At 38.6% G+C, this 14,263-nt stretch overlaps 1 protein-coding gene across 1 annotated transcript in view; it reads right to left on the bottom strand.

Annotated features, from left to right (window-relative positions):
* The window catches only part of TRPS1 (transcriptional repressor GATA binding 1), a gene marked incomplete at its 5' end in the record, with an annotated part of 202,526 nt that extends 188,838 nt beyond the window's left edge, over window positions 1–13,688 (bottom strand). Inside the window, one exon of the mRNA XM_080801344.1 lies at window positions 12,762–13,688. Within this exon, the coding sequence (XP_080657470.1) occupies window positions 12,762–13,688 (927 nt within the window). The remainder of the gene's footprint in view (window positions 1–12,761) is intronic.
* Window positions 13,689–14,263: the final 575 nt, after the last annotated feature.

The raw sequence follows: 14,263 nt of genomic DNA, 5'->3' as shown, positions 1-14,263 counted from the left end.
TTAAAATGATTTCCAATCTAGGATAAAGGAAAAGAAGAAAACCTTCCAGGGCCTCATCTGATCAAGGCTCTGTCTCAGTGGGTCATGGGGATAGTCAAAGGCCTAAATAAAATAATCCCATCACAGGAATGATCATAGCTCTTCTTTCTATCTGAATTATAAAACTGTACAGCATTAGGGCAATGAAGGTATTCAAAAGTCACTTTATATAAAATCCTTTCTCCTTTTGTGCCCTGCAAAGGGCAGCTTCACCAAGCGCCACCAATGAGTAGCCAAAATTCCTGGCTTAAAACCAAGTTTTTGATAAAAGTGCTCCAAAAAAGGGAGAGATTTCCTCTTCTAACTATCAGAGAATTTCTGAGTTTTTCTCGCTACCAGATGTAATAGATTAGGCACGTGACATAATCATGTTCTGCCTTCTTCAACAGCTGCTCAGAAATGACATGTGTGATCACTGCTCATATCCAAATCACTCCATGAGAAAAGACTCAAGCATCTCAAAAATCATTTCAGAGGTTCCACTTAATATGCAAATAATATTCCTTTAGCGCACTGAGACACACGTTTGCACCTCTGTTGTACACGACTAAGAATGCCGTCCATTCTGCCACTTACGGAGAGGCTGTGAGCTTGATCAAAAGACTTAATCTGTCTGGCCAAGGGCTAATTCAGCTGGGGCCACCTCTACATTTGTTTCCGGTATTACAGCTCCCGGGAAACGTGCATGATCACAACACTTACTGTATATTAAGACAATAATTTGCAAACATCTCTCACAGCCTTTAATGAAGGATGACAATGTTTCACTTTGGGTGCTGTCTACACCCACCATGGCAAGCACACAGGCTTCAGTCTGTCCACAATAGCACGGCATCATCTAACCAGAAGGGGAAGGAGGGGGCACCCTCCCAGCCAGCAGCCTGGCCATGGGCTGTGTGAGAGATGTCAAAGCCAGACCACATAAGGATACAGCCAATGCACCCTTCTAACCTAGCACTTTAGGGACTAGAACAACTAAAAATGTGCCCTGGGATGCCATCATATTGCAAAATCCCTCCATCTATTTCCCAGCTTACTAGAGTTGAGGAGAAACCCTATTTGCAAAAACAAAACAAAGCATTTCAGTGGGCTTCCATCAACTCTGGTACTTTGTTCAGAAACATCAGCTTGAATCAAAAGGGGCAAATGCAGAAGTTACAGGCCCTTCTTCTCTAATGGGAGCAAACCCGGTACCAAAATTTTCTTGCTTTTGCTACGACACTGATTCAGAATTGTCAATCTTCCTAATATAAAATGTTTTTAACTTCTGCTTGTAGAACAGGGATTCCTGAGAAACCACAACACATCATCAGTGTGTCTTTGATTTTGCAATCCCCGAGATGCGTATTCCATGTCCACACTGAAAGGGCTGAACCAGGAGCATTTAGAGTCCTAAGGAATCCCTAAACATAGGATTTTGAAGTGAATCGAAGTTATTACTAAGATCACAGTTATCCCTTCCAGTATTTGACAAAAGCTTTAAAAATAAAAAAAGGCCAAGCTAAAAATGACTACTATCAAGTGAAAAGACCATGAAAGAAAGAAGAAAGGCTGTGTGGTAAACAGACAAACAAAACCAAAAACAAAACTGCCAGTGTTGCATTTCGGTTTAGGATTAACTAAGTTACCACTGCAAACCTCACTGAATCTTTAAAGTCTACAGGTTGTGTTTTTTACCCAGGGAAAGCCAGCCAGCTTCATTATTTAAGATTATTATTTAAGATGCTCTTTCAAAAACCACCCAAGTAAGCAAACGAAAACAGAAGGATCTCAACTGATGACAAGAACAATAATATTGACACTTCTATAAGGTTATCTATTTGCCTTCTTGGTAAATAGCAGTAAATAATATTAGTTTTATACTACTTAAAGCTAGTATAGCTAGCTTAAAGCTAGTTTTATATTACTTAAAGCTAGTATAGACATTCAAAAATATGTAAAAAATTATTAAAAGCCAACTTAGGGAAACATTATTACTTAGTGTTCTATTCCTTTGCTCTTTCAAAAAGATTTAAAGGCTACCCTTGTGACCATTTTTACACTTTCCTTTAAAAAGATGGACTTTTAAGTCAGGATGAAACAAACTGATGTATATCATTTAAATGCCATTCTAAAATAAAACATAATTTATTATTCTAGGAGACCATACCTAAGACTGCTGACCATATCTATTGTATTTTAATGACACATAAATGTTAACTTAAAACAATTCTTTCCTAGGTTAAATACAAATAGACAGCAAGAACAATTATACAAAATAAGTGTTTGCAGCAACAGTCTCTTCAATCTTTTTGCCAGGAAACAGCACCTACACGTTCAGAGAATTATCTCAAACTTTTCAAATGGTTGAACCCAACAAGGAGTAGGGGTAAAAAAAAAAAAAAAAAAAAAAACCAAAACTTACCATTCCCTAGCTATGACTAGACTAAAAAAGAGATCACAAACAGAATAAAGAGTATAAGTTTCAATCTTTTTTCCTTTTGCTAACAAGAATTATAATTACAGCCTGTTAATTCAGCCGTTCCTCCGACATGGATATCCATATCTTAAAATTTCCAATAAACTGTAAATTCTGTTTGGACTGAAGATTATACCTATTCATTCATCTAATTAGCAGCTACTGAGTATTTAGTTTGTGCCAGTCTCTGGAATAGATACTGGAACAACAGTGAGCAAGCCAGACCACACCTCTGCCTTTAAATTACTGATAGTTGAAGATCAAGATTTGTAGCTAACAGTATTAATCTTTACTTGGATTTGTTTGCTCCCAACGGAAGTTCCAGAAGTTAAAGTCTGTGCAAAAACACACTATTCAACCCCCTGGCATCTCAATCTCCTCATCTTTATGGACATAAACAACAGCATACACCTGGCCATCTTCGGGATTATTGTGAGATCAAGGGGGAGAATGTAGCTGAAACTGATCTGTAAACTCAAGATCCATGCTGCCCAACAGAACTTTCTGAGACGATGGAAATGTTCCACAGTCCACCAACAGGGTAGCTACGGGCCACATGTGGGTACTGGACACTTGAAATAGGGCTAGTGCAACTGAGGGACTGATTTAAATAATTTTTATTGATTTTTCATTAATTTAATTTGAATTTACTGAAATTTAAATAGCCACATGAAGCTAGCGTATGCCCTGTTAGCCAGCATACTCTAACAGTACTATTCCAATAAATGGGATTATTTTATTAAATAAAATGGACTACCTAATTTAATTTCTCCTGCTAATGGGATGAAAAGGCTAAACAGTGAGGACATGGTGAAGTCATTCACTGACAAAACTCATAAACTTGTCACTCTTAGTGTTCTTAGCTATAAATGAAAAGGTTTGATTCTGTTGTTACTAAGCTGATGTTTCTGTTCGACCTCCTTCTCGGACTGAAGGAATGATATTTTATTCATCCTTGGAAGTAAGCAGGGGCTCAATACACTTGGGTTGAATGAATGAAGTTATTGTGAGAGATGCAAGCACACATGAAAATTTTTCACCAAGGGCCCTGAATTGCCTGGGATGAAAACATGACTGTAATTCACACCCCCCCCCCCCTTTTATTGACTCAACCGGACGTATTTGGGCTTCTTCAAAAAACTGAACAAAATGCATCTTTCACCCAAAAACAAACAACCATGGAGGCATTTGCTAGTGAATTATAGATAAACAGGAACACCTGACATACCTGTTAAAGGCATGAAAAAGAACAGAGTTGAAGTTGTTTTTCACGGATATGGTGGCTTTTTATTCTATTTTAAACTTAGTTTTAAAAACTATTCCTTCTATGTAAGTATGTTTCATGGTCTTTGTTTCTGATTTATTTACATATGTCTTTTCACAAAAATGTTTCGCTGTAAAAGTTAAAAATATAAAGGGCTGACTTTTTGCAAGGTCTTTAACCTTAATTCATTCACTTCCTTCTAATAATATGGAACAAAAACTGGTAAGAGTAATATCTAAAAGAATATGTCAAAGGAAAAGATTTTTTTTTTTGAAGCCTCAGAACTCTTGAAATGACACTTCAGGCCATGTACTTCTTGTCAGGGGAACAAAAAGGGTTGTTTGAACTAAATACAAACTCTTCCTCAGATGTGGTTCATTTTCAAGTGCTATAATTGATAGCAACAGAGACAATTAGGAGGGTACTAATTTAAGGGGACTTGAGGTTATGGGCTGATAGTCAAAACAGTAAAACCTTCACTTAATAAAAAGCTAAGTTGCCCAAAATCACTGCTCAAAGACTGAAGTTACAAATAGCTTGAAGAAATCTGTCAGGACCGATCTTGGCTGAAAATAACTAGAGGCAGAATTACTGTGCTCGTCCACGCAGGGAATGTTTCTGCATTGTGAGTGCTTCAAAAAACAGTGTGGAATAGGAGCGTGCCGCGGTGATGGGCATTTGGTGGCTACAGACAGTTTAGACAGTTCAGTAACAAATCTAACTGGACGGTGATCTTCTCAGTCCCATGCCATCACACCCTGCTCCTGGCATTGCCGGAGTCACTGCCATATTCCTATAAACACCCTTTTCCACAAAATAAGTCACAAATCCAAAAAATTTTTTTGAATTATAACAACCAACAAATTTTTTTGTGGCCGGGGGGGGGAACCAAAACTTAAACTGGTATAAGGGGCAATTTTAAGGGTAAAGTCCTGTATATCTTAAATTATGCATATTTTTATTATCAGCTTTTTGGATTATAGCCATCAATAGTCTTCCCCAACTGGTTTTCTTACTTCATCCAGCATAATGCCGACCTGAGTGTCTAGGGTTGTTTGGTATCCGGGCTGACAGAATACCAATAAATCTTAAAGTCAGCCTCAAGAATTTGGGAGAAAAATTGTTTTACGGGGAAAAATGCAAAACACAACAGAAAATGCAAGGCAAGTGGATTATAGAGCTGAGTGCATTATCCACAGAACTCTTCTGCATCTGACCCAACTTTGCCACAGGCTCAGAAGGGAGACAGAGAAGAACTAAGTGTTCTAAAGAGTGTCTTAAATGGGAAAAACAAGAGAGTGGAATCACTGTGTGACATCCTTCCTCTAGGGAAGGGTGCTTTGTTGCATGCCTACTTCGTGCCAAACACAGATGATCCACAGAGAAGTGATGGAGTCCAAAACCCCAGCACGTCGGTGGTCTGGGGCACAAAGCTCACAAGCAAATAGATGACAACAGTGAAGGGCAAGCTTCTGCTGAAAGGTACCAAATTCCAGGACAACACAGAGGAAGAGAACCCAAGCCACACTGACAGGTCGGCAAAGGCCTTCAGAAGGAGGTCACAATCGAGCTGTGGACTCATGAGCTGGCATTGGGGCAGAGCCTCAAAGACAGTGACTGTGGAAAGGCTTTTCAGGTGCAGGAAACAAAGTGAGTAAAGCACAAGACAGTGAGACAGAGCAAGCTGCTAAGGAACCCTGAAGGGAGACTGGGGGTGAGAGAGAATTTGGAAAAGCGATGTCTTATTGGAGAGAAGGAGTTCTACTGAATGATACAAGTATAATTAAAATGATACACATTTTATAGAAAGTAGAGCTATCCTCCCTACAAAATGTAGGATGTGGCTCTTTAGGTAGAATTAAAAAAAAAAAAATTTTTTTTTTTAAATAAAGAAAGGAAGGGAGGCAGGACAAGAGGGCGGAAGGGAAGGAGAGGAGGAGGAAGCAAGGAGAAAAGAGAAAGGACAAGGACAGGAGAGGAGGGGTGGAGGAAGGGGGGTAGGGGGGAGGCAAGAGCACAAGAGAAAGGAAGAAAATGGAAGGGATCAGAAAGAGAAAAGAAGTAACTAAAGAAACCACTAAGAATTTCCTAAGTAAACATGAAGGGTGGGGGCCATAAAAGCATAAAGCTTGAAGCAAACTACTCAACTGTTTGGGGGGAGACACACACATCAGAAAGAAATCCAGGGTAACCGTGGCATTTCCAGCCCTGCCAACTTGGAAATGTGAGCACAGAACAAAGGAGGGGGGGAGACGTTAGGGGAGGAGCTAACAACTTCAGCTTTCCGCACACTGACTTTGAGGGGCTGGTGGAACATCGAGGTAAAGCCCCCATCAGCTGGAAAAACAGGCCTTAAAACAAATCGCTATTTATTGTAAGATCCCCAAATATGTTACTAAACTCATGAAAGAAGTCAGGTGCTCTTTGGTCTGACATCAGCGGGTCATTTAAGTATTAAAGGGTAAGCAGGGTAAGTGGGAGACAAGCATTTCTCAAGTCCATCCCTGCAGCCCCGCCCCGCATGTTCAGGATCCCGGGAGGCCACACAGCGGAGCTGGAGCAGGTTAGAGTATGCAGTACGTGTCCCTGAGACACTCTAAAGGCGTTCTGAGGTCTTCTCTCCGTCCTGTACTTATTGGCAGGCAAAGAATAATATGTTAATTACAAAGCCATGGAGAATATAAATAGGAGCTGGATGTATCCAATACTTAACCTTCATAGAAAAACCAACCCCAAGGGGCGCCTGGGTAGCTCAGTGGGTTAAGCCTACGCCTTCGGCTCAGGTTATGATCTCAGGGTGCTGGGATCGAGATCCCAATTGCGCTCTAGCCCCCAATTGGGCTCTCTGCTGAGCAGGGAGCCTGCTTCCCCCTCTCTCTCTGCCTGCATCTCTGCCTACTTGTGATATCTCTCTCTGTGTGTCAAATAAATAAAATCTTTAAAAAAAAGAAAGAAAGAAAGAAAGAAAGAAAGACCAACCCCAAGATTGTGCCTGGTAACCAGAAGAGAAGACTACAACTCCGTGGCCATTTATTAAATCATAAATCCCTAAAACAAAGTCCTCCAAATGAGGGGAATATGAACTAAATCAAACAAATGGATAAAATGTCGCTTCATTTGGGGATAAAACTGCCTCCTTAATTGATTAAATCAAAATCTGGTTTTTTTTCCTCGCTTTATCAGAACTAGTTTCGGTAGCAAAAGTACCAGTGAAAATGAATCACCCTTAATGAAAAAAAAAAAAAAGACAAAACAGTAGAATTAATTTTCTTTTCAATGATTTCAATTCTGAGCCTAGTGAGTTCAAATATGGCGATGCTACACTGCAGGGACTGGAGAAGAAACAATCTCCAAGAAACCACTAAGGTCCCCCAATTCGACACGATTCAGAGCCCCCATGTACCAGCTTTGTAGGTCCTTCCCTATGAACAGTTGGCCCATCTTCCATTGCTTTGTTAGTTGAAGTAAACTCAACCCTGTATTTGGGAAGGTCATATGCCATAATGGTTGTGAAGACTGGTTTTGTAGACAGGGCTCCGAGTTCGGTTGGGGTTCACAGTACATGCAAACGAGACACTCTGAAGGCATTCTGCTTCTTCTCTGCCTCACACCCATTCAGAACTTACTCACAGGCAAGCATCTCATTTACCCCCAACCCTTGCATAACTCTGCGACCTTGAGCAGGTTACTTTAATTCCTCTACACCTGCTTCCTCATTTAAAAAAAAAAAATTGACATAATAGTAATGTCTACTTCAAGGGTTTTTATGAAGAGAAGTTAATTAATACACATAGAGAGCTCAGCTCTACCTATGCCCGTAAGAAATCCTTTATGAATGTTAGCTGTTGTCAGAAGTGAATCCAAAATTGGAAGAAAACCCTAAAAGGTATGTACAATGTTGATCATATAAGCTATAGATGAAAAAAGTATGGATCAAATTACAAGCAACATAGAAAAATAAATTTTACATTTGACTTCCAATTTGAATAAAGCAAGGTCTTTTCTGATATTGTGAAAATGCCCAACACTTAATTCAAATTTTAAAACCATATGATGAAGAAATCAAGAGGTCTGTGGTCTAATGATTCTCAGAAACAGATTCCATGAAGGAAATCAGAAAATGAAAGGGAACTACTCCCTCCAAACTTTCCTGGGGTTAGACATAGCTTATGGATCCGTGTTTCCAACAGCTGTGTGGACGCTGTAATTATAATGACCCAAGAAACAAAATGCACTGACTAAGCTGCTGACTTGATATGGTTAGCTGAGCAGGCCATTTGAGGATAATTTTTTTTTAACTTTTTAAAACATTTTTATTAAGAGTTAAGTAATGCTAAATTTGATTAGATGCACTAATCACCATGATTTCTTCTTCTAAACATTGCCTAGAGAGAGAGATACGGATATTCAAGAAAGTGATACATGTTCTTTAAACGATAGCAGGTAAGTCAAAAATCAGAGAGAGGTCAGCATTTATCACACTGACTGACCCTCATGTAACACCACCATGGAGATTTCACCAACAGGCAGGCAGTGAAGATGCTCAAAGTATTCTCCTCCACTGGGATGGCTAACACTGTCCAGCTCGGTCATCTCCATGATGAAAATGACCTGGTAAATGCCAGAACTTCACTTTGCTTGATGGCCTTAGGGTGAGCATATATTTTATTTTGCACACTTTATTACCTGTTAAAGAGACACAGACCTGAAAGCTAGGATGGCTTCATTTGACGAACATTCTGTACTCTATAGACAGTCTGAAGCGATTCAAGTCTCATTCACCAGTTGTTCTCAAGCGCAATTGTTCTCAACTCAGAAAACAAAAAAACAAAACCTGCTAAGATCTACAACTTCCCTCCTCCACCAGATCAAAGCAAACTCCAAGGCAAAAAAATAAATATTTGGAAGTAAAATTCAGGAAAAGTCAAAATAAACCAAAATGAGATTAATGTTCTCCGATTTTTTTTTTTTTCCCAGACCAAGCTATTAACCCTCTATTCAAACAAGTGTACTGGCTTATGTTAAGGACCTATAAAGCTCATAGAGTTAAATATGTTGAAAATACAAATACAAAGGATGACTTCCTATCTCTAAAATCTGTTCTTCCTGCTTCTAATGTGACATATTGTGCAACTCTGATAAAAATATTTACAGAACAGAAATGTAATGCTCCTAGCTCAAACACAAGACAGTAACTGCTAAGTGAATAGTGAGATTTTTTTCTATTATCCTCAAATTTCATGAACGGCCAAAATAAATCTAAGAGCTGGAATCCCTTAGCTATGGGAGTCCTGAATAAGGCCAAGTAACAGAAAAGGTATACTAATATGGAAAGGCAACATGGACATAGTGAGCATTTATAAACTTGCAGTAGGTTTAAACACTTTCCCGTGGGAAGCACATCTTGACTGGACTCCGACTTTTATAACCTGATCTAAGGGCTCAGAGCTCCCCCATAAAGATGATGCAAATGCCCTAATACACAGCACATTAAGGCCTAATGAAACAGCAAAGTTGGTGTTTAACAACTCAGGCCTCCATTCAGCAATGGTTTAAATATAAGCATAATAAAGCAGATTAAAAAGAAAGAAGCTGTAATTACTTTTTTGAAGAGCTCAATCTCTTGTCCTATTATTGGTCTACATGTGAGCCTCAAAGTCTGAATACTGGCAATAAAAATTACATGAAGGGCTTCCCAATCATCTCACATCCATTATTTTAAAAAATGTAAGCGTAACAATTGATAAAACACGCAGGTAACATTTAAAAATTGAGAAGCTAACATCCCAGTCGAGTCAAATAGATCTAAGCTGGCCATTGCATCTTTTCTGGTTTTTCTTGCTAAAGAACTGGCATCCCTTCTGATTTCAGGGCTGGGCATGCTACCTCAAGGTATTGGGGGTGGTGGGGGCAGGGGGTGATGGTGTGGAAGTTTGAATTCAACACACAGGGAACCCTGTCCTGGTTTTATGATGCCCCTTTAATGTGACCTGCATTATCCAACTGGGGCTCTAGCTAACTCTGCAGCATAAAGAAACCTTGTTTTTTGACACTATTTTTTAGAAATATGTAATTCTTTGACTTCCTTATTTGTAAAAAAATTTACACAGAAGTGAATACTGTCAGTACAAGTATGTCTAAACTTCCAATTATCCCCACAAATACATGTCAAATAATCTAGGCTTGCAACTGGAAATCTTAGCATTTGTTTAAATTATTTCTTTTTTCCCGACTGTCTATCTCATGTTTGCAACCAAGTCAGTTTAAATTATATAAAACCATCCATGTCGAACCAAAATATAGATCAAAGCCACGGAGTTCTTAAGTCATCTCCTTCTGGCTTCTGTTCCTTTTTTCTTGGTCTAAAATGTCATAAATCTATCATTAACCACCAACTGTCCTGAATGTTAAAAAAAAAAAAAAAACAAACCTCTAGTTTAATTGAAAAAGATTAATGAATTGGTCATTTATTACCTCAATTAGCTTATACATTTATATAAATAATTCCTGAAATTGGCTGATTATTGGTCTGTAATGCTCATATTTACTAACATCTTTTTATCAGAATACACACAGCCATTAACTTCCTACCCATTTGTGACGGAACCGTGTTAAAGAAATTCTACAGTCAGCATTTTCTCCTGCACAGCCTTTAGTCCCCACACAGTTCAAGAGCCAAAGAAAGAAAGCTCTCAAACGGCATTTCAGCACACAAACATGTGTGGGTAAAAAGGGGAATTTCAGATGTGCTTTTATTCAGCTTATGTGTACAGAGAAGTCGTCCACTACTTATTTCGGCACAAAAATATTACTAAGTTACTTATCTTCAGACATGTTTCTGCATCAACATCTCGTGTTTGGGCAAAATACTTAAGATCAGCATTTGGCCCCAAAGTTATCTTTAGTGCTCTATTCCTAAATCAAACCAAGTTAACTCTCTTTAGGTTTGTTTCTATATCCAATTGTTTCTTTGAAATAATCATCTGCTTTTTTCCAGACGGCTTTTTTTTTCTATTTTTAGCCTTATTATTTCTCTGGAAAAAAAAAATTGATCTTAACAAGATTATCTTCCTGCTTGCTATTTCCTACCACTTTCTGTCTTCTTTACTACAGCACTTGGTAGACAGCCTAGTCTCAGATCAGCTGTTTTATTTCTCCTCTATTAGTTCAAACTCAGCTCACACATCTGTTTTATTTCTAAAATCACTGCCCAGGAAAAGTGTCCAGCTCATTCTACCCAAACATAAACTTTACTATAAATAACTAAGAACTTAACAAATAACTGTTTGGGGGAAATGGAAGTGTGTTTAAAAAATCTGAATTCTTCCAAACCATCAGCCTCAGTAATCTCGATTTTAAAGTCTTCCTGACAGCGCAGATCAGCTTCCCTCAGAAGTTGTCCCCAGAGTGAACAAACCGAAAGTCCTGCCGGAAATCCAGGTATTAACATCATATTACTTGCTAATTATAAAACACCATTTCACATACTGACATTATTCACTTCTAACCCTTTTATCTAAAACACGTATTTGCTTTCCAATCAGGGTTTGACAGCAGAGTGTATCTGACATAAGACAGTGAAATGATCTTTAATAAGACAGCAGTTCAAAGCATGCAGCTTTCATGCATAATAACTATGTTGGCTTAATTTGCTGCTCCACAGAAATAATTCTATTTGTGGAAATTCACAAAGTAAGATGGAATTTTTAAGAGAGCTCTACAAAGATGAAGCTGGCTTTTTAAGAGTTCTTTCTATCTCCCTTAAAGTGGTAAGATAGCAGTTCTGACATTTTTAAAGGCCTGGAAATTTCTCCTCTGATTCTTTTCACAAGGACTGCAAAATATGTTCACTACCTGTTATTTATAATTCCTTTGCCTGCCTTTCTTAACTGGCACCAGGTCAACAGAGAGGTCGACAGCAAATGTGCCAGAGCTATTGAATTGATAAAAATGACTGATACTTTAAGGGATTGGGGAGGTCAAATAAGTATGATGTAATTTCATTAGTTCTCTGGTACTTCTTCTAATCATTCCTAAAGAAGGTTAATATTACACCTAATATGTTTTGAAATTCCCTGGCCAAATAATACAATAAAAATCTACAGACTGTAACAGAAAGTAATATACTTTCTCAAGCTGACCATGAGCTTCAACTATGCTAAAACTGCCAAAATGAAATGAATACATTTCTTTAGAGTCAGTCCTGCATTTCATTCTATTTGAAATGGTAGATTTTTTTTTCATTTCACATATGCCATAAACTAACGACAGAAGAGTAGATCAAAAAGGTATGCCACTTTTAATAAACCAAAAATCTAAATTACTGCTAAATGCTTTCATAAATTACTGTTTTCCCTAAATGCAGAAAAGAATGCTTTACTGGCCTGCACCAAGGTCATTCTGGTGTCCCTAGTACTTACAATCACATTGACTTCTTTATAATCAATGTAAACTTTTATTTCCAAATTTTCATATGCAATTATGTTCCTTTTTCTGGAGTATATCTCCTCAACTGTCAGTATGACCCAAATCTAGTCCAGCTGGATGTCAGGCTGAATATAAAAACCAAATCCTAATGCCAGACACAGGAAAGATCCTCACTGAAGGAGAGGAGAGCGAAAGATTTCTAATCTAAAACTAGAACAAAGCATAAACTACCATCATGTGGAACCATAAAGATTAGTGCCATTTTTGGAAGACTGGGAAAACATCAAATTACCATGAAATATTTCCAGAAATATGAAGCCTAGCTAATCCCATGAAAAGACTTTTCCCAACCTAGTAGAAATACTGAGATTATTTTCCATGATAAGAGATGAAAGACGCCTCTGATTACACATTTGCATAAAACAGCTATGGAGTCCGTCCATCTGTCCTGCTGAATCTCACAGGCCACCCCTCTGGTATCGGGAGCTTGATTTTAACACACACGTACGAATTCCCATTTCATGACTAATTGCTTTTTCTGTACGAAGAGGTAACAGCACACAGAGCACCAACCTGCACATCATAGGTCCCATTTAGTAACACAGGCCTTGAAGAATTGATGTCCTGCAGCACACCAGAGAGCACGGAGCGGTTGACCTTCTGGAAGTCTTTGGAATGGCTGAACTGCACCATGTTATGAAGGGCCAAGATTTTGCTGTCCAGCTCAGCATCCTGCCTGGTGCGGTTATGCAGTCCTAAGTGATACTTTCGGAAGTGCTTAATCAGATCTGTGGGGTCATTGCCATAGTAACCATATCCACAGATATTGCATTTAAAGTCCTGAAGCTCTGGAGACAGAGGTGCCGGGTCTGGGTTGTCATTTACCAGTAAGTCAGTTTTGGATTTATTCAGTCTTACACCCCCATCTGAAGGCACTTGTGGGTTTTTTGAGGCCACTGAAACTGGGCTTGAGCCTTGACAATTGGCTTGACCACTCTGCGCTTGCCCTGTTTCCTCGGTAGCCTTTGGTGACATCTTATGATCTTCCTTTGTCTCCAACGAGTCCCCTGATGGGGTGCAGGCCATATCTTGAGGGTCATCTGCCTCCGCTCTCTGAGGAGACTTCAAGGGCTCACAGACTCCCCCAGCAGCTGGAGATGAGAAAGCCAACATATTTCTATCTGTCACCTCATCATGTGGATGCGAGGGAAGGTTTCCTCCTTTACTGGGGCTTTCATAATTGAAGCCAGCCTTCTCGCTCAGGACTGAGCTTTTTAAGCCCTTCTTGCTGCTAGAGGATGGATCTTGGCCATGCAAGCTATGTTCCTCCTTGTTATTCAGTTCTGCAGCATCACTCTGATCCGTATTTTCTGACATCTGATCTGCAGAAAATTCTTTGTTCTTTCCAGATACCTTGCTTTCTGTACCTATAGGCTCCAGGGTCTGGCCCTCGCCTTCACTAGCAACGTTTCTCAGAGGGGGGTTCTTTTTCCGGACCATATCTGTAAAATGCAAGGAAAAGGACATGCAAGGTTATTTGAAAGCGGCAGATATGTGATCTAATCTAGAGCATTTTACTTATTCTATTCAAGGCTTCATAAGGTGCATAGAAAAAAGTTTCTCTAGGGGAAAAAATGTTTTAAAAATAGCAAAAAACAGAGAGTAAAGCAAATATTTACACTCAGAATTATTTTTGTCATAGAGTGGCTCATTTACTATTTTTAAATGGTTTTATAAATATCAAAATATTGATTATTACTAGCTCTATCTTTCCTTTATTCTTGTTTGCCAAGTATATTTTTTGCTCACTTTCTTCAGTTATAGTTGACGATATATGCTTATTTATAAACCTTATATATAATATGAACACACACTATGTTTATAAAATATATACACACTTATGTTTACAGAATATATATTCCATGTTTATTTATATGCTATGTATATATGTATATAAATAACAAAATTGGAACTCAATATTGTTACACACTGTGCAAACCAAGATAAATAGTTTCACCCAAAATATCCTCATACTCAAAAGACAGAAATAGCATGTTATAAACAACATGAAAACT

The sequence above is a fragment of the Martes martes genome (assembly GCF_963455335.1).
Source record: "Martes martes genome assembly, chromosome: 4".
NCBI classification, from domain to species: domain Eukaryota; kingdom Metazoa; phylum Chordata; class Mammalia; order Carnivora; family Mustelidae; genus Martes; species Martes martes.
This window is presented reverse-complemented; position numbering and strand designations above follow the sequence as displayed.